At 41.9% G+C, this 21,621-nt stretch overlaps 1 protein-coding gene across 7 annotated transcripts in view; it reads left to right on the forward strand.

Moving 5' to 3' along the window:
• The window catches only part of DENND4A (DENN domain containing 4A), a 147,906-nt gene that overhangs the window by 109,335 nt on the left and 16,950 nt on the right, over nt 1-21,621 (forward strand). For 6 of the 7 annotated variants that reach the window (XM_027773817.1, XM_006153491.3, XM_027773818.1 and 3 more), the window contains 3 exons: nt 399-530; nt 9,585-10,681; nt 13,205-13,394. In XM_027773817.1, coding sequence (XP_027629618.1) covers nt 399-530; nt 9,585-10,681; nt 13,205-13,394 — 1,419 coding nt within the window. The remainder of the gene's footprint in view (nt 1-398; nt 531-9,584; nt 10,682-13,204; nt 13,395-21,621) is intronic. The other variant, XM_027773820.1, reaches the window with a different exon arrangement.

Raw genomic sequence — 21,621 nt, forward strand, 5'->3', positions numbered from 1 at the left:
TTGACATTATTTTTATTTAGAATTTCTTAATGGCCTATGATTTATATTTATTCCTCTCCTCCACCGAAAGCACTCTTTCACAAAGAGGAAGTGTAAAATTGGTACATGGACGTCATGCATGACCAGTACTTAGTAATTTCATCCACACTTTCAGGCCTCAAATAAATGAAATTGCTTTTTTGAAGTTGACAAGTAGATTTTATATATATATATATAAAATATAAATAAAATAAATAATAAATATAAATAAAATCTATACATATATATATATACACACACATACACACAATATTTTCTTAACTTACCACCTGTTTTCAGGTAGAACTAAAAGCTACTTTATACCTCCTATAGTATCTACGGATTTCATTTTATTAACATTTTCATTCTCATCTTTATAGTGTCAGAGAGTGAAAGTGCAAAAGGAAGTGCCGATTGCCTGCCAAAGCTCAATTATGAGAGTTCTTCCAGCATAGTCCGCCTCGGTGGTACAAGCAACAGTAGTGCCGACAAAGTGTCAGGAGGAAGCGCAGGTGAGCAGGATAGTGTATACATCCGCTGTGTGCAGAATACTTTGTATCAGTGTGTCTACTGAATACTTTTGAAAGTAATTTTTAATCTATATCTGAGTAGCCTCTCATGGTATGGCTTAGTAGCTGAGTTCTATATTTTACAACATACTTCATTCAGGCTTTTTTTTTTTTTTTTAATTTTTGCCAGAGGGCAGGTACATACTCAGAGACATGGAACGTAGAGGGAGAAAGCACTCCCCGGTGTGGCATCGGCATACTGCAGTCCCTTCTCCTCCACTTCTCCGTCTTGTTGGGACTGGGGATACACAAGCATGTGTGCCTGGCATTTTTTTAAACTACCAGGGCCAGATTCAAATCCTAGTCAGCCGTGTGGAATCCAGCTTCCTTAACCACAAGGCCATGGGGCCAGCCCTGTGTTCAAGCTTTTACTGTAACAAAGTAGAGGGGTAAACTTCTAACCTACATACTGCCTTTTGTTTTAGACTGTTGAGGTTTTCTCTCTCTCTCTTTCTCTATCTCTTTCCCTTTCTCTTTCTTTAAGTTTATTTCTACTATATTGTTTCAATTTTTTTATAAGCAAAAGAAACTTTTCTTTCTTCTTTTTTTTTTTTTTTTTTTCCTTACAAGGTCTTTCAATGTCACATTCAGCCTCCCAGTTAGCTAGGACTGCATAGTTACTGACCTGTTTAGATTGGGCTGGGACTTGAACCCGTGCCTCCCATGTGGCCTTAACCATCTTAGAAGTATGCACCACTGCAGCTGAGGCCAGCCTAGCCAATTTTTGAATGAAGCATTGTTGAATGGTTCCTTAGTCTTAATATTATTCCTGTTACTCAGAGACAGAAGGGTAGCCCTTCAGATAATTTAAGTATACATAATCAGTATGTTTTTCTTTTCAAAGTGTTTTTGCATATTGTTTTATATATATTTGTTAATATAATGTTTATATTAGTGAGAGAGGGGATATTAGCAATATTTTAAAGATGAGATGATTAAGCCATAATTTAACAATTGTCAGGTTAATGATAATAGTTAATCAAATCAGATTAGGATCCAGGATAATACTTGGCCTCAAAAATTTTTCACCGTACCATTTTTGGAGTATTACGTGGACATAAGATTTAGCTTCTAGTGCTAACATCTGATTACATAATTACTTGGGCTTTTCTTTATTAGCTCAATTTTGAATCATTTTATAATATAAAGAACACTGAAGAACTTAAGCTGTCGAGGCTAAACTGCTCTCTGTAAATGGCCTTGCTGCAGTGATGTCTGTTCTACATCAGAATTGATATGCTTCTAGCTCAGGGTAGGCAGACAAATCTAGCTGGCAGCCTATTTTTCAATTGGCCCACAAGTTAACAGTGGTCTTTAATGTTTTAATGGCTGGGGGAAAAAATCTAAAAAGAATACTATTTTGTGATACATAAAAAATTTATGAAATTCAAAGCCCAGTGTTCATAAATAAAGGTCGGAACACAGCCAAACTCATTCATTTACACATTGTCTCGACTGAGTAGAGACAGTCGGTGTGATAAGACCACAGAGCCCTGAGACAGAAATGCTTACTCTCTAAGCCCTTCAAAGTCTGTAGAACCCTGTTGTGGCTAACCAAACTTAGGAAAATTAGATGGCCTATAGCTCTCATACTTTGCATTTTGTTGTTAGATAATTGTTATCATTTGAACTTTAAATGTTTTCAAGGGTATCATGGAATTGGTTCACAACGATTTAGTCCTACCTTATCAGTTTCTAATGCAATCTTTAAAAACTTGCCTTTGGTGGTCCTTGTTTTATTGTTCTTTTGTTACTGTCTGTACATGTTGTTGTTTTTTTTTTCTTTTTTTCTCCTTAAGATCTACTTTTATGAGCTTGTGTTTTTGTTAAGGTCTGCTTCTGTGAGCCTTTTATGTAAATGTAATTGCAAAGTGTCCCTTGATCCTGACATGTTGTCAGAGTAATAAGCATCTGACCGATCATCTGGCTTCTGGTTACCTTATGTGCTTAACAAGTCAATTTTGTAAATGCCTATAATAGATTTCCTTGGTGTGAATTAGAGTTGTTAGTTTATACTTGATATTTTTGGCCTGAAAACTTTCCCATCTGTTAAGCACTGAGGAGTTATCACCACTGCCAAAGACAGTAGGCTTCATAGGAACACTGATTCTTAAGTAACTTTCTTTTATTATATACTGGTATGTGCTAGGATTTAAAGCATCTTTTCAGGTACATTTATGTTTTACAGTACAATAGATGGACATTTGTTTATATCATTGGTGCACACTTATATATTTGTACACACACGACAGCTTCTGAGACATCTGGAAATAGAACAAAGAGATATTTTAATGTTTGGTTGGATACTGAAATAAACTCATGATTATCTGGAGAATTTAATTTTATTTTTGAGATATTTTTGCGCTAGGGCATGTGGGCTGGCCAGAGAGACAGAAAGTGAGAAATCAACCCCCCCAGGGGGGATGGTCACACCACAGTCCCTTCTCTTTCATTCTCCTCTTGGGATTTGGGCACACATGCTCATGTGCCCAGTATGACTGTCAAGCTGTTGAGTCCAAGGCTTGAACCATAGTTACCCACTGGGAGTTCAGTGCCTTAACCACGATACCACTGCTGGTCCCAAGAATTTAATATTTTTAAGAGGAAGCATTTATTTGCTCATCAATTACTATTATTTTTCAATTTGACTAGAGAAAGAGAGAAAGAAAAAGCGAGAAATCAAACTGTCAGGTCCAGGACCCTAACCATGGTCAGCCATGTGGGAGTCTAATACCTTAGCCACCACGCCACTTGCTGGCCCCAAGAATTTAAATTTTTGTAAATGTATAGTGGCTTTTTAGAGATATTTTTGTTATAGGGGACATGCACTCGCCAGAGAGAGACAGAGAGACAGAAAGCAAGAAATCACCCCCTGGGGGAATGGCCATGCCTCAATTCCTTCTCCAGTCTTCTCTCAGGATCTTCTCTCAATTTGATCTCTGGTCAAATTGAAACAAACAAACAAGTAAATAAAGTTAAATAAAATAATTACTTTTTAAACCTAATTCTGTTGTCAGTATGCTTTAGCTATTTATTAGCCACCCATAATATAGTGTCATATTATATTGTAGTAATACCACTTTATAATAGAATATGTTATATTCCTATTTGGTTGCTGCTGTGCCCAATAGACAGTATTGATTCAGTATATATTGTTTGAGCCCGTACTATAAACTATCATTTGCCAGGTGCTACTGGGTTTATAATAAGGAGCAAAAAATAAACATGATTCCTGCGTTCATGGAGAAAGCCTGGGAGGAATGGAAGGACGGTAACCCTGTAACCAAGTAGACTTGGAAAAATACTCTGAGAGTAAACACTTGGAAGAAGGGCTATGACTTGCTATGAGAACATACAGTAGAGAGATGTACCCTGGGCTTGGGGGACTTTGGTCAGGGAAGGCTTTCTTGAGAATGATTTTTGAGCTTAGAAGGATGAGTAGAAAATAAATGTGGGTAAGCATGGGGAAGGAGGAGCTGATAGGCTGCACCCCAGGCGTAGGGAGCCATATCCAAAGGAGAGGCTGTGCAGTAAGAAGGAGTCTCAGCCTGCTCAGAGATCTGAGAGAAGCTGTGTGTCAGCTAGGAATGCCTTCAGCCTTAAGCCTCAGAAAATAAGGTTAATAGTGGCTTAAAGAAGTTGAGGTTATTTTCTCACATAAGAAATTCGAAAGCAGTTGCTCTAGACTTTGGTTCAAGGGCTTTGCCGTCAGTTCTCTTGACCTAGCCATGATTAGACATAGCCATCAGCAGCGCCAGGCCTGTCTGTTCAAGGCAGAACGAATGCGAAAGTGGAACACTAGCCACATCTAGTGGGGTTTTTGTCAGGAAAGCAGAAGTTTTCACAGAAACCCTCAATGTCACGGGCCAGGAGACAGCAGATGGCATAGCAGTTACATCGCTGGCCTCCCACATGACCAACTGTGGTTTGAGTCCCAGCCCCAGTGGCTTCAAAATCAGATCATGTGTGTGTGTATGCATGCCCAAGATCCCCGAAGGAGAATGGAGAAGAAGGGATTGTGGTATGGCCATCCTCCCTGGGGGGAAACGGGGGTGATTTCTCACTCTCCCCCTCACTCTCTGTCTCTGTCTATCTCTCTCTCTCTCTGGTGAGCCTAAGCAAAAACCTCTAAAAATTTTTAAAAAGAAAAAAATCACTGGCAACAGTATGTCATAGAGCCTCCTAGGCCTAGGAAGTTAAATAGCTTGTAGCCTCTGTGTTAGAGGCATATAAAAATCCAGCCTTGTCTGGTAGAATTTTGCATACAGATAAATTTAGGATTGGACAGACTTTTCTGTAAAAGACCAAATAGTGAATATTTTGGCACTCGTAGGCTGCACACAAGTCCTATTACCTACGCTTTACGTGTCCATGAGTTTTATAGCCCTTCAGGAATGAAAAATCGCGTCAGGGTCCAACTGGCGGTATAATACAATGCTCTGCAGAGCTGGACCCACAGGAGAAAGACCTAGGTTTGTGTCCCAAAGTCTCCCTGTACCTGCTGGATCCATGTGTGCTCATGAGCCGAGCTGCTCTGGGGGTGGATCACAGTGTGAAGATCCTGTCAGGGCACCCGTCTCTTCATCACTTTCTTTCATGGAAGAAATAAATAAACCTTCAAAAAAGTGTTGAGGATTGGCCCCATAGCATATAGAGTAAGTGCTTTGCACTTAGAACTGGATCCTACGTGGCCAAATACAGTTTGACTCCTGGCCTCCGAGGCTTGGAAAAAAACATTGGGAATGTGTGCATGCAGGCCCAACATCCATCCTTCCTCCCTCCCTTCCTTCCTTTCTTTTTCTTTCTTTCTTTCTTACTGATTACTATAGGGCACATTCACTCACCAGAAAGTAAGAAATCATTCCCAGGGGTAGTAACCACAGCTCAACCCCTTCTCCTCCACTCTCTTCTTGTGTGCACACACACACACACACACACACACACACACACACCTGGTGTCTTTTTCAAGCCATGTCCAGGACTTGAACCTTAAAGTTGACCATGTGATATCCAGGTGCCTTAATCAGCACACCACCGACTGGCCCTTGTCTAGATTCCTGATGGGCAGGAGAAATGAAAGGAAAAAAGACTGTGGTGTGACTACACCCCATTGAGGGGTACTTTCTCCCTTTTCTCCCTTTCACTCTTGCTCACCCTCTTTTTTTTTTCTCGCTGGCAAGTGCACATGCTTTCTGGCAATAAACAAAAAAATTTTCTGAAGCTGTTCGAAAACAAATCTCAGGCCATACTCGGCTCCTCGGTGTCATGTGCCAGCCTCTGGGATGGTCTTCAACTACAGCGCAGTGCTGGCTTTGCAGTGGAGCCTTTGTGTGTCTTTTATTTTAATTGCCTGAGTGCACACGCGCTCACAAGAGAGACAGACAGAGAAGCAGAGGCAGAGGGACGAGGCGCCCTCCCAACAGGGCGTGGTCACTCCTTAACCCTTCTCCTCCATTTCTCCATCGTACCAGGATTTGAGGCACACACACAACACGTGCATATGCACACACCTGGTGCGTTTTGCACACTGCCAGGGCTGGGATTGGTACCACACAGTCGTCCATGTGGGATCTGGCTCCTTTAGCCACTAGGCTACTGGGCAAGCCAAGCACATCTGTTTAAATGCAGATCTGCAGTATTACCTTTGGGTTACACGATTTTTCCAAGTTTTTTACTATACTTACTCTGTCAAACAAAATTTCTGAGCATATCAGAATAAAATATATTTTTGATTTCTTATATCCTTCATCCTAAAATGATCAAAGAAAAAGCCTACCTTGCCTTCTGATGTTGTTTTCTTACTAATAGTATATGCTTGCTAAACAGTATTGTTTGCAGGCTTTTGTGGTATATACTGTTACCTTTTATTGCTTGTCCTGCCATCTACATGTATCAAATGACAGGTCAAAGGCATGTTTTTAGTAATTGATTGGCTATAGAGAGCAAATTATGTTGGATGAAACATGGAAGAATTATTGGGTCAGCTAGTCGCACGGTGGTTAAGGTGGCTGGATCCCACATGGCTGACTGCAAGTCCTGGATACCAGGCACGTGCCCAGGATCTTGAGAAGTGGAAGAAAAGCAGGAACCAGCAGTTAGCGTAATGGCTATGTCGGAAAAGGATTTGTGACAGACCACGTCCTTTCCAACTTTCTCTCTCTGTCTTTGTGCCTCTCCAGCAGGCACATGTGCCTTCTAGCAAACTTTTTTTTTTTTTTTAAGGTTTTTACCATAGGGTTTGTGCGCTTGTCAGAGAGAGATAAAGATAGACAGTGAGAGAGGGAAAGTGAAAAATCATTCTCCACCCCAGGGAGATGGCCATGCCACAATCCTTTCTCCTCCATTCTCCTCTCGGGATCTTGGGCACGCACGCACACGCGCTCGGTGTGAGTTTTAAGCCACCGGGTCCGGGACCTCAACTGCAGTCAGCCATGTGGGGAGTCCAGTGTCTTAACCATGACGCCACCTGCTGACCTCAACCCTGTAGCAAATATATCTTTAAAAAAAGAAGAAAGAACCAGCAATTGGCATAATGGCTATTTCTCTGGACTCCCATGTAGCCGACCGTGGTTTGAGTCCCGGACCTGGTGGCTTAAACTCATGCTGGGCGCATGTGCGTGTGTGCCCAAGATCCCAATAGGAGAATGTAGTAGAAGGGAGTGTGGTGTGGCCATCCCCCTGGGGGATGATTTCTCACTTTCTGTCTCTGTCTCTCTCTGTCTTTCTGGCAAGCACACATGCCCTATAGCAAAAAAACCTCCAAAAACAAAAGAATTATTATTACGAGGGTCCAGGTGGTGGTGCAGTGTTAACACAGCTGAACCCCCATATGAGAAAGGTCCTGTGTTCACATCTCGGGACCTCTCTAAGCATGCCAGGTGCATGCCTTTGATCTGAGTCAGCTGAAACTGGGGTGGATCCCAGTGTGAAGACCCTTTTGGGGATATACCCCTCCAAGTAAATAAATAAACTAACTTAAAGAAAAAGAATTACTGATAGTACTATACTTAGACTAATGTTTTAGAAGACTCTCAAATAATAAGGACAATTGAAGTGATTAGAATTCTACATTTCTGGGACGAGCAGTTAGCATAATGGCTATGTCACTGAACTCCTATGTAGTTGACCCCACTGGCTTAAACTCACGCCAAGTACATGTGCGTGCGTGCCCAAAATCCCAAGGAGAATGGAGGAGAAGGGATTGCAGCATGACCATACTCCCTAGGGGGTGATTTCTTGCTTTCTGTCTTTCTGTCTCTCTGTCTTTCTGGCAAGTGCACGCCCTGTAGCAAAAAACTCAAAAAGAAAAAAAAAGAATTCTACATTTCTGCTTTTGTTAGTATTCTTATCTAAGTAATTTGATAGGAAGAAATAAAACAGTGTTTCTGGATAATGTAAAGTGGTCATTCATGTTTGACCTGGTAGAAACTTGAAGTCAATGTGTTAAGCTAATATGAAATTATTTAACCACATCTATAGTCAAGGATTTGGAGATTTGAAATAATTTTTATTTATGAATAAAGTGAACATAGTTGCCTTTTGTTTGACATGGTGTTTGGGGGGTTGTTTTACTTTTTTTTTTAAGTTTTTTCCACAGGGTGTGTATACTCACCAGAGAGAGAGAGACAGAAAGAGAGGGGGAAAGTGAGAAATCATCTCCCAGGGGCATGGCCACACCACAATCCCTTCTTCTCCATTCTCCTCTTAGGATTTTGGGCCTACATGCACATGCTTCCGGCGTGATTTTCAAGCTGCCAGCTCTGGGACATGAACTGCAGTCAGCCATGTGGAAGTCCAGTGCCTTAACCACCACGCTACCTGCTGCCCCCTGGTTTTCATTTTAGTAAGCAGCAGCTCAGAATCTCAAGCTCATGTAGTGCAATCACAGTTGTATAACCATTCATATGTAATTTAGTGAAATTAATGTAAATTTATTACTATTATTAAATAAAAGTATTTAAATAAAATTATTATTAAATAAAATTAAAAATTATCTTAACTGATAATTTTTTTAAAAAGCAATGCCTCCACAGGACCAGCAGTTGGGATAATGGCTATGTCGCTGGACTCCCATGGAGTCAACTGCAGTTCGAGTCCCGGACCTGGTGGCTTAAACTCACTCCGGGCGCATGTGCATGCTTGCCCAAGATCCCGAGAGGAGAATGGAGAAGTGATTGCGGCGTGGCCATCCCCCCTCGGGGGTGATCACGCTTTCTGTCTCTCTGTTTCTATCTTTCTCATGAGCGCACATGCCTTATAGCATAATTAATTAATTCATTCATTCATTTTTAAAAAGCAATGCTTCCTAAACCTAGCCACAGTAGTGCACACTTGCAGACACTGCCACTCAGGAGGCTGAGGCCGCATGGGAGACTTGGTTCAATTCCCGGTCCACCCTAATAGCTGGACATGCCTGTAGTCCCTAGGTACACTAGAGGCTGAGGCAGGAAGATTATAATATAGTGAGGCTCTGTCCTTTAAAGCAAATAAAGAGAGAAAAGAAAAAGGCAATTCATCCTGATGTCTGGGAGCATACCCTGCATGTTCAAACAAACCTAGGTTTGAATCCCAGTTCTGTCGCGTAAGAACGGGATAACTTAAAACTGGGTAATCTTTCCAGGTGTGCATTTGTTCTCGACCCGTATGGATATTGGAATGTTCCCAGTAGATAACATAAGTGAAGTGCCTAGTAGTATATCTGTCAAATAGCAGGCACTCACTGAGTTTTCATTACTAAAATTTTAAATATTTAAGATTTGCACAGGGGCAGCAGCTGACATGGTGGTTAAAGGCGCTGGATTCCCCCATGGCCAACCGCAGTTTGAGTTCTGGGCCTGGCGACTTGCTTTCTTGCTTTCCCTTTCTCTCTCTCTCTCTCTCTCTCTGTCCCCCTCTGGTCAAATTTTAAAATAACAATAAATGGAATTAAATAAATAAAATTTTTTTTTAAAAAAGTTGCACATTTTTGTGGTTAAAAACACTTTCCTTGTTTTTTAGAAAGCACACCTGAGCTGCTCTTGATATCGTCTCTTGAGGATACGAACAAAACAGGAAACATTGAAAGTAAATGCTTCAGAAAAAGACATAAAAGTGACGATGAACCTAATGTGCAGCAGCGAATGGCCTGGGGAAGTAGAAACCGTAATCTTAGTGGAGGGGTGCTAATGGGCTTTATGCTCAATAGAATTAACCAGGAAGCACACCCTGGAGACATGGTTGAAAAATTAGGAGCTGATGCCAAAATTCTTTCAAATGTTATCTCAAAAAGCACAAGGCCAAATAGTCTTGATATTGGAAAGCCACCTTTAAGATCAAAGAGGGACAGTCTAGAAAAGGAATCTAGTGATGACGACACACCTTTCGATGGTTCTAACTGTTTGGCAGATAAAGTAGACTCTCCCGTTATTTTTGACTTGGAAGATTTAGATGTGGAAACAGACGGATCAAAAGTTGGATGTATTGCTACACAAAATTCCAAGAGGATTCAACGTATGAACAGTAGCTTTTCAGCAAAACCTTTTGAAAAAACTGATGTGGTCACAGGCTTTGACCCCCTCTCTCTTATGGTTGCCGAGACTGAGCAGCAGCAAAAAGAAGAGGAGGAGGATGAAGATGATAGTAAAGGCCTTTTAACACCATCCACGAGGCGTGATTTAGCTGAAGAAATTGTGATGTATATGAATAACATGAGCAGTCCTTTGACCAGTCGTACACCAAGCATTGACTTACAGCGGGCCTGCGATGATAAATTAGCCAACAAGAAAAGCCCAGCATTCGTCAAGGCAGGCAGAAGATCCAGCCTGCCTCCCAACTCTCCTAGGCCAATGAGACTTACCAAATCTAAAAGTTACACAAGAAGTGAGGAAAGACCAAGGGACAGACTCTGGTCTTCTCCAGCCTTTTCACCTAGTTGCCCTTTTAGAGAAGAATCTCAAGACACATTAACCCATTCATCGCCTGCATTTAACTTAGATACACTACTGGTTCCTAAGCTCGATATTCTAAGGAACAGTATGTTCACTGCTGGAAAAGGAGTTGCAGAGAAGGCAAGCAAGTGGTATTCAAGATTCACCATGTATACCACGTCATCTAAGGTAAGTTTTGTTAGTATTTGGTACTGCTATTTTCACACACATACCCCAACACACCAAAAGGCCAGGACCTACAAGGATGTCTATGTAACTATTTTCCTTAAACCCCAGCTTTTTTAAAAAAAAAGTACTTAATTTTATTTATTATTTTTTATTTGCTATATACAACACTTGTGTTTTCCAGAAAGAGAGAAAGAGAGAGAGAGAGAAAGTGAGAAAGCAAGCCACCAGGTTGAGGATTCGTGCTGTGGTCAGCCATATGGAAGTCCAGTGCCTCACCCACCATGCCACCAGCTGGCCTCACACTCAGCTAGAGAGAAGAGACTTGCAGAGTGGAGATCCGTAGCCCTCTTTCCTGAGGGCTTTCGCTGTTGATGAGCACAGGGCATGAGGCTGCAAAGCCAGGCTCTGCCTCATCAGAGGACCGAGGAAAAGTGAAGTGAGGACAGGTGTAGCAGAACTCTGGGACCTTGTGGGCTGGAGAGACAAAATTGGAGACTTGAGGTGCCTCGGATACCTAGAAAGTATTTTGCTTTGAGACATTTTCCAAATACTCATACTGCATGAGACAGGTTAGAAGAATGAACAACAGAGTTCTCAGCAGAACAGAATAGCTGGAGTTGGTGAGCTGTCAGGGAAGGCACACATGGGGCCTGGACACACAGGCCTTCTTTGGATGCCGCACAGTTGTGCTTAGAGCACTGGCAAAGCAGAGGGAGATGGAGCCTGACCAAAGCCGCAACCTAGACCTGCCTTAGGTAGTCTGTGACTAGGTTAAAATGCCCAGCTCGCACTCTGTCTGGCAGAGGGAAGACTGTACCCTTTCTAGAGGAATGAGGCACCATCCAAAGTCTTTATGAATTTTTTTTCCCTCTGGAAAAGGAGAATGTGGTATTGCCCTCTAGAATGTCAAAACAAATGCTAAAACTAATATTGAAAGTATGCTGGTTAACGCAAACAAAGATAAATGGACCAGCAGAAGGGAGGAAGCTCATAAAGAAAACTATGTAAAGAAGTTTGGGGAATAAGAGAATATTAAATGTGTTGGGATAATTAGTTAACTCATTTAGGGAAAAGTCAGATTCGTGCCCCACGTTGAACAAAAGCATAAGTAAACCTTAAATGGATTAGATGTCCAAGCGCATACTTAGGTATTATAAGTAAAAGATATTATTTGGGTCACTTTAGAATGGGGAAAGATTTCCTTAGCAAGCAGCGAAGCCTAAACCCGATAAAGGATGAAAAGATTTGACTACATAGCATCTTAAAGCCCTGTAAAATTAAAAATAATAATAATACACACATACACATACACACACACATACACAACTAGAGAAGAATGTTCTATTGTCTATTCATTGGAAATACAGATATTTTAAATATGTTTTTTATACAAAAATCTGTATCCATCAGATTTTCTCATTTGTTATTAGTATAGCCAGAAAAAATATTAATTCTTCACTGTTCCCCAAACATGGAAACTGAGAATGCAAGAGCTCTTTAGACAGTTTGTGGAAAATGTATATCATGAAAAAACTGGATGAGTTTCAAAATTTTTTGCACCAAGTGGCCAGCACATGGCCTGAAGATTAATGCACTGGATCCCACATGGCCATCTGTGCAGTTTGAGTCTGGTACTGACTTTGTTCTTTTTTTTTTTTTTTGGAGAGGTTTTTGCTATATGGCGTGTGCACTCACCAGACAGGCAGAGACAGACAGAAAGTGAGAAATCACCCCCCAGGGGGCATGGCCACACCACAATCCCTTCTCCTCCATTCTCCTCTTGGGATCTTGGGCACGCACGCACACGTGCCCAGCGTGAGTTTAAGCCACCGGGTCTGGGACTCGAACCGCAGTCGACTACATGGGAGTCCAGCAACATAGCCATTACGCTAACTACTGGCCCCAACTTTGAAACCTGGATTGTGAACAAGAATAAAATATAATTCTGGTAGTATCATCTTGGACTGAGATTTGCAGGAAGGGAAAGTCAGCAAGATTACCTTACTGATAGGCATATACTTTGTCGAACTAAAAAATTGTGTCTTAAAAGCTGATCTTGGGACCAGCAAAATAGCATGGAAATTAAGGCAGCTGATTCCCACATGGTTCTCGTGGTTCAAGCCCTAGACCCAGCAACTTAAAACAAAAAACAAAAACAAAAACAAAAAAAATGCCAGGTGTGTGTGCCTGCATGCCCAAAATCTCAAGAGGAGAATTGAAAAGGAATTGCAGCATGGCCACCCCCCCAGGGGGATTGCTTTCTCACTTTCCCTTTGTCTCTGTCTCCAGCAAGTGCACATGCCCTATGGCAATGAATAAATAAATACATATAAAAACTGACGTCTAGCATGTGTTTATGAAAATTAGTTTGCCTCTGTAAAATTGTTATTTTCTCTAGAGGTTGTGATACTGATTAACTAATCAGTCAGCTGGTAGCTAGAAGACAGGCGTTTCTCTGCCTTAGAAGTAATAAATAATTAACTGTAAATGTGAAGGATATTAAGCTTATAATTATGTCCTTAGGATCAAAGTTCTGATCGTACCAGTCTTTCTTCAGTGGGAGCCCAGGATTCTGAATCTACCTCTTTAACAGATGAAGATGTCTGCCACGAGTTGGAAGGAGCCACTTCTTCCCAGGAGAGCAGTGCTACATCCGGGCCCAAGGGCATCGACCTCAGCCGGACCAGCCTGGAGAGCTCTGCCTCCTTGGAAGGTTCGTCCAAGCCGTTCTGTCACACCACACTGCTGGTGCCGCTCATTTCCTTTGCGGTACCTTTCCCTCTTTTTCTTTATGATTTAATTTTGCTTTTTTATGTTATCAAATATTTGCATGGCTAAATAGAAATAATAAAGCCAGGGCACTTTGGGAGAAGTCGAGCTTTCATCTCTACCCCGTCATCCTGTTTTCTCCATGTCCCTAGAAGTAACCATTTTTATTTGGTTTTAGTTTATTTTTCTATTGTTGCTTTTTCTTTTTTCTTTTTTTCTTAGTGATTTTTACTTTAGTACATGTGCACACTGGCTTCAGGACTCGAACTGCAGTCAGCCATGTGGAAGTCCAGCAACATAACTGCTATGCCATCTGCTGGGCACCATTGGTCCTTTTTTTTTTTTTTTTTTTTTTTTTTTTGAGAGAGAGATTGTTGCTATAGGTCTTGTACACTTATCAGAGACACAGACAGAAAGTAGAAATCACCCCCTAGGGGATGGCTATGCTGCAATTCGTTCAACTCCATTCTTCCCTCAGAATTTTGGGCACACATGCATACACATGCGCCCAGTGTGAGTTTTAAGTCACCGGATCCAAGACTCGAACCACAGTGGGCTATGTGGGAGTCTAGCAATATAACCATTACAACATCTGCTGGTCCCCCATTGTTGCTTTTATAAAAATATAGGTATAGGTATTTATACAGGGAACTTCAAAAAGTTCATGAAAATAGAATTAAAGTATTCAAACTTCTGAAATTCTTGCATAATTTTTTATAATATGTGTTTTCATGAACTTTTTGAAGATTCCTTGTGTTTGCATGTATATATATTTTTTAATTTATTTATTTTGTCAGAGGGCATGTGTGCTTTCCAGAAAGAAAAAGCATCTCCCATTGGGATGTGGTCACATTGCAATTTTTTACCTTCTATGTCCCAGCAGGATTTGGGGACACAGTGAATATGTGTTCCAAGCCATTGGGCTAGGATTTGATCTGGGCTTGGCCAAGTGGGATCCAGGTCCCTGTTCACAGTGCTCAACTACTGTGCTGGGACCAGCAGTTAGTGTAATGGCTATGTCGCTGGACTCCCATGTAGTCGACCGTGGTTCAAGTCCCGGACCCGGTGGCTTAAACTCACGCTGGGTGCATGTATGTGCGTGCCCAAGATCCTGAGAGGAGAATGGAGGAGAAGGGATTGCAGCGTGGCCATCCCCCCTGGGGGGTGATTTCTCGCTTTCTATCTCCCTGTCTCTCCTCTGTCTGTCTGGTGAGCGCACGCGCTCTATAGCAAAAAAAAAAAAAAAAAAGAAAGAAAAAGAAAAGAAAAATCAACCACTGTGCTATGAGCTGGCTCCCCTTGTATGTATTCCTATTACTTCCTGTTTTCTTACTCAAAAGGTAACATATCCTAAGTATTTTCCCACTATTCTTTATCTGTTTTTTAAATCATAGTGCACACGTGCAAGAGAGAAAGTCACATAGAGGAGGAGAGCAGCGCCCTGACAGGGTCTCCGCAGATGCGATCCCCTTCCCTAGCCCTCTAGTCCTCAGGCCCATCCAGGGATCCAAACCCATAGTCAGCATATGGCCTTATGCCTTGCAGAGCACTGGCGTTAACTGCTGTGCCCCTGGGGCTATTATTTTTACTTAAATTTATATCCTGAAGGTCATTCCGTACCATCACATAAACATGTCCCCCACTTAATTTGATGGTCACCAAGTTCATCCTGTGTTGACGTATAGTCTGTTTTAATCACTTCTCTCTCTATCAATGGGCTGGGAAGTTTCTAGTCTTTGAAGAGCTGCTAAGCATATATGTCCTGTTATATTTTTGCTAGTATATCTTTTTTTTTTTTTTTAAGGATTTTTCCATTGGGCATGTATGTTTGCTGGAAAGGAGAGAGTGAGACAGTGAGAGGGAAAGTGAGCAGCAACCCCCCCCCTCCTGGGAGGAAGGCCACACTAAGTTCCTTCTCCATTCTCCTATCAGGATTTTGGGCATGCATGCACACACACACACACACACACACACACACACACACACGTGATTTTCCTTTTCTTTTCTTTTCTTTTCTTTTCCTTTCTTTTCTTTTCTTTCTTTTCTTTTTTTTCTTTTCTTTTCTTTTTTCTTTTTTAGAGAGATTTTTACTGTAAGGCATGTGTGCTTGCTGGAGAGACTGACAGAAAGCAAGAAATCACCCATCCCCAGGGGGGATGGCATTGCCATAATCCCTTCTCCTCCATTCTCCTCTCAAGATTGTAAGCATGTTCGCACATGCACCCAGCTTGAGTTTTAAGCCACCGGGTCTAGGACTTGAACCGCAGTTGACTACTTGGGAGTCCAGCAACATAACCATTACGCCATCTGCTGGTCCCAACTTGGTGTGATTTTTAAGCCACCAGGTCCAGGACTCAAATTGCTACCAGCCATGTGAGAATTCAGCACTAATTGCCACATCACCGGCTGGACCCTGCCAGTATATCTTTCAAAGATACTTCAAAGTTCTTACCTTCAGTGATACAGCCAAGCTTCCTTCCACAGGGCTATATTTCTCTCATAAAAGTGAAGTTGAAACTGTTAATATGTTTAAGGACCATTTGCATTCCATTTCTGTGGACTGCCTTTTTCCTACATTTTAATTATTAGTGAGGTTTTTGGGTTTTGTTCTTGTTTTGTAAGTTTTAGCTTTTTTTTACATTAGGAAATGAATCTTTTGTCTCAGGTAGGATGTAAGTACCTTATCTAAGTTCATCAAGTTTGAGGACTTTTTGTTTTTTACCATGTGTAAATTTTTAATTTTCTGCCATCAGAGTAATCAGTCTTTTCCTGTATTGCTTCTGGATTTGAGCTATTAGAAAAGATTTTCCTGTCCATCAAGCAGTGGACTCTAACCTTTTTGGCACCAGAAACTGATTCTGTAGAAGATAATTTTTCCATGGACTGGTGGAGGGGAGGGGCTTTGGGATGATTTAAGCATAATACATTTATTGTACATTTTATTCCTATTATTATTACATTTTTATATATAATGAAATAACTACACAACTCATCAGAATCAATGGGAGTCTTGGGACCAGCAGTTAGCGTAATGGCTGTGTCACTGGACTCCCATGTAGTCGACTATGGTTCGCGTCCTGGACCTGGTGGCTTAAAACTCAGGCTGGGCGCATGTACATGTGTGCCCAAGATCCTGAGAGGAGAATGGAGGAGAAGGGATTGTGATTTCTCGCTTTCTGTCTCTCTGTCTCTCTCTGTCTTTCTGGCGAGCGCATGCACCCTATAGCAAAAACCTCTCCAAAAAAAAAAGAAGAATCTATGGGAATCTTGAGCATGTTTTTCTGCAACTAGACAATCCCATCTGGAGGCTCCTATGAGACTCTAAGGCCTCCAATGATTTGACGGGAGGCGGGACTCAGGCAGTAGGAGGAGTAATGAGGAGTGGCTGTAAGTACGGATGAAGCTACACATGCTCACCTCCTGCCATCTAGCCCAGGGACTAGGGACCCCTGTTATAAAGGAACTCATCAGTGTTACTTGGATTCTTTTAAAATATTTTCTGGGGTTGCCAGACTTTCTATGAGGAGTTACATAGTAAAGTTTTTAGTTCTGGGGGGATCATGTACATCTCTGTCACATACGCTTTTATTGTCTTTTTTCTGTTTTTAGAAAAAATTGCAACTTAGCCATTTCCCTTGGGTGCGATTTCTCACTTTCCCTCTGTCTGTTTCTCTCCAGCGAGCACACTTGCCTATGGCAGAAAATCTTTTTTAACAAAAGCTTAAATATGTGTTTCTAAAATAAAATATTTTGGAGACCAGTGGATGGCGTAATGGTTACGTTGCTAGACTACCTTGTAGTCAACTGTGGTTCGAGTCCCGGACCCGGCGGCTTAAAACTCACACTGGGCACATGTGCATGCATGTCCAAAGTCCTGAGAGGAAAATGGAGATGGGATCACGGCATGCCCATCCCTCTGGGGGTGATTTCTCACTTTCTGTCTCTTTGTCTCTCCAGTGAGCACGTGTGCCCTATAGCAAAAATCATAAATAAATAAATAAATGTAAAGGACTTTTATGTTATATATTTTAAACTATAGTATTTATTAAAATGTAAAAACTTTTAGAAACTGTTCCTAGCCCACATGTACAAAATGAGATTTGACTCCTGATTAAGATACTTGGTCAAGGGACCAGCACGCACGTAGTTGACCACGGTTTGAGTCCCAGACCCCGTGGCTTAAAATTCATGCCAGGTACGTGTGTGTGCATGCCCAAAATCCGAAGAGGAGAATGAAGAAGGATTGCTGTGTGGTGATGCCCCCTGGCGGGGGCGTGATTTCTCACTTTCTGTCTGTTTCTCTGTCTCCTCACTGAGCACATTCATCCTATGGCAAAAAAAAAAAAAAATTTTTCATCAGGGGTCTTCCCAGTGGCATAGTGGTTAAAGAAGCTCGATCCTAGGGCCAGCAGATGGCGTAATGGTTATATCACTGGACTCCCACCTAGTAAACCACAGTTTGAGCCCCGGACCCAGCAACTTAAAAAAGCTCATGCTAGGTGCATGTATGTGTGTCCCCAAAATCCCAAGAGGAGAATGGAGGAGAACGTATTGTGGCATGGCCATCCCCCAGGGGCATATCTCACTTTCTGTCTCTTTGTCACCCCAGTGAGCACATGTACCCTTATAGCAAAAATCTCTTAAAAATATTTAATAAGTGACTGGCTCCTACATGGCTGACTCTGCAGTTTGATTCCTGAACCCAGTAACTTGAAAAGTACGCTTGGTGGGGCCAGCAGATGGCATAATGGTTAAGGTGTTGGACTCCTGTATGGTTAACTGCAGTTTAAGTCCTGGACCTGGTGGCTTAGAAATCATGCCAGAGAGGTGTGTGTGCATACTGAACATCCCAGGAGAAGGGATTGCAGCATGGCCATTCCCCCAGGCAGTGACTGCCTGCTTTTCCTCTCACCACCCAGCTGGCTGGCTCTCTCTCGAGTGGGCAGCCTGCACCCTATAGCACAAACCTAAAAAAAATAAAATAAAAATGTTAAAAGTGGGAAGTTAGATAGGTAGGTAGACAGAGATAGTTACCTTTTATTGTGGCAATTTTCAAACATACACAAAGTAGCAGGATTGTCATAGGATTATCATAATGAACATCCGTGTGCCCTTCATTCGACTTCAACAAATGGCTAGTCTGTTTTTATCTAGTCCATTCTCTCTGTTGCCAACAGGGTTTTTTTTTTCTGCCCCACTGGATTATTTTAAAGTAAATCCCAGACATCATATAATCTTATTCATAAATACTTAAATATGGGGACCAGAGGTGGCATGGTGGTTAAGGCACTGGATTCCTACATGGACAACCGCAGTTCAAGTTCCAGACCCGGTAGCTTGAAAATCACACCAGGCATGTGTGGTTGCATGTCCAAAATCCCAAGAGGAGAGTGGAGGAGAAGGGATTGCAGCATAGCCATTCCCCCGGGATGTGATTTCTCACTTTCCCTCTCTATTTCTCTATCCAGTGAGCATGCATACCTACGGCAAAACATCTTTTTTAAAAAATTAAGTACGTGTTTCTAAAATAAGAGACTTTTATGTTATATATTTTAAACTATAATATTTGTTAAAGTATAACATATAAAGTGTACACTATTACATATACAGCTGTACCTCAGGGGCATTATGGGTTTAGTTCCAGACTATGGCAATAAAGCAAATATCACAATAAAGTAAGTCACATGAATTTTGGTTTCCTAGTACATGTAAAACATGCATTTATACTATACTGTGGTCTACTAAGTATGCAATAACATTATGTCAAAAAAAAAAAAAAAAACAATATCTGTGCTGTAATTTTAAAATACTTTATTGGTTGGGACCAGCAGGTAGTGTGGTGGTTAAGGCACTGGACACTACCACATGGTCGACCATGGGTTGAGTTCGTAACCTGGTGGCTTGCTTTCTCACTTTCCCTCTCTTTCTCCTCTCTCTCTCTCTCTCTCTCTCAGGTCAAATTAAAATAAATGAATGGATAAATAAAATTAAATAAATAATTCTTTAAAAATCAAATACTTTGTTGGCTGGCCCCATAACCTAGCAATTGAGGGAGCCAGAGTCCACATGGCTGACTGTGGTTCAAATCCCAGCCCCAGTAGCTTGAAAAATACAGCAAGCATATGTGCCTGCCTGAAATCCCAATAGGATGGAGAAGGGATTGTGGTGTGACCACACTCCGGGGGGAGGGGGAGTGCTTTCTATTTTTCTCTGTCTCTGTCTCTGCCAAGGTCACATGCACTTTGTCAATAAAAAATAAAAATACTTTATTGGTAAAAAGTGCCAACAATCATCTGAGGCTTCAGCAAGTTGTAGACTTTTTGTCGTTGGATGCTCTAGCCTCCACAATGATGGCTACTCACTAATGAGGTTACGATTACTGAAATGTGGAGTGACTGCAGCAGTTTCTTATCTTTTTATATATATGAGAGAGAGAGGGAGCTCACAGAAGGAAGATGGGTAGCTTTGACTGGGTCCTGCCACACTGTGATCCTTCTGCCCCAACCGCCCCGTTAATTAAGACCACAGGTGCAGGTTGGGCTGGGAACAAACCTGGCCTCCCAGATACCCCTGCCATTGTGCAGCCCTCCTACCTGCGCCACTGCAGTTGGTCCCAAAACCTACGCTCTTCTTTTCCCCACTGTATTTATTTTATTCAGATGGAGAGAACATATGCAAACATGGCGGCGGGGGAGAGACGCACTCTCAACGGGGTCTTGTGTCCGTGATTCCCTTTGCCCAGGCCTCCAGCTCATCGAGGTCGTGGACACAGGCACACTTACCTGGTGTGTTTTCAGGCCCACCCAGGGATCCAGACCTCGGAAATCTGCCATGTGGCTTCCAGCACTGCAGCTTGGCTTACTGCCTGTGCCACCTGGCTGAGCTTCCAGTTCCCTAAGATAAGACAACAGTGACGTTTGCCACATCGATAGACTCTTCCTTTCACAAAAGGTTTCTCTGTAGCATGCAATGCTGTTTGATAGGCGTTTACCCACAGCAGAATCTTTCAGAATTGGAGTCAGTGCTGTCAACACCTGCTACGTGCTGTTACGTCCCTGTGGGGTATTTCAGAGGGTTTTTGTCACCTCTACTTTCCATGAACTGGTAGTTTACATCACTGCTTTTTTTTTTTTTTTTTTTTACTTTCATATTTGTAAAACTACCAATGCTTATGCATAAAATTTAATGATAACATGAAAAAAATGTGTAGAAAAGGTGTAGATTGCCTCCCATTTTACTAACAAGAAACAACCACTGTCAGCAGCTGATTTGAGAGCTGGTTCCATGGTGTAGTGGTAATGTACTGCTCAAGAATGCAGAGTCCCACATGGTCACCATGTCTCGAATCCCCAGCCCGGTCAGCCTAAAGCATGCCAGCCACGCGTGCAGGTACCCCAGATCCAATGGGCTGGAGGACTGGAGAAAGGATCGCAACCTGACAGGGGCCTCTACTCTTAATCTTACATGTCATGCACATACTCTATAATGAATAAATGGTTTAAAATTAAGTTTGTGGAAAATTTAAATTAAAATTCTTTTATTTTATTTTTTGGAGAGGTTTTTGCTATAGGGCATGTGTGCTCACCAGAAAGAGGGAGACAGAGAGACAGAAAGCGAGAAATCACTCCCCACGGGGGATGGCCACGCCACAATACCTTTTCCTCTCGGGATCTTGGACACACATGCACATGTGCCCAGCATGAGTTTAAGCCACCAAGTCTGGGACTCAACCTGGAGTCAACTACATGGGAGTCCAGCAACATAGCCATTATACCAATTGCTGGTCCCTCAAAAATTTGAATTAAAATTTGAATTTATTTTTTTAAAAACTGATTTAACCATAGAAATCCCTTGATTTTTGTTGTTGTTTTAGTACCAACTAATACCCCATTCCTCTTAAGAATATACTTTGGGGGACGAGCAGGTGGTGCAATGCTTATGTCACTGGACTCCCACGTTGTCGATTGCAGTTCAAGTTCCAGACCTGTCAACTTAAAACACATGCTGGGCATGTGTGCACGCATGCCCAAGATCCCAAGGGGAGAATGGAGGAGAAGGGATCGCAGCATGGCCATCTCCCCTGAGGGATGATTTCTTGCTTTCTGTCTCTCTGGCGAGTGCATGTGTCCTATAGAAAAAATCTCTTTTAAATAAATTAGTTAATTAATAAA

Source organism: Tupaia chinensis, unplaced genomic scaffold (genome assembly GCF_000334495.1).
Source record: "Tupaia chinensis unplaced genomic scaffold, TupChi_1.0 Scaffold000377_2, whole genome shotgun sequence".
In the NCBI taxonomy this organism is placed as follows: Eukaryota; Metazoa; Chordata; class Mammalia; order Scandentia; family Tupaiidae; genus Tupaia; species Tupaia belangeri.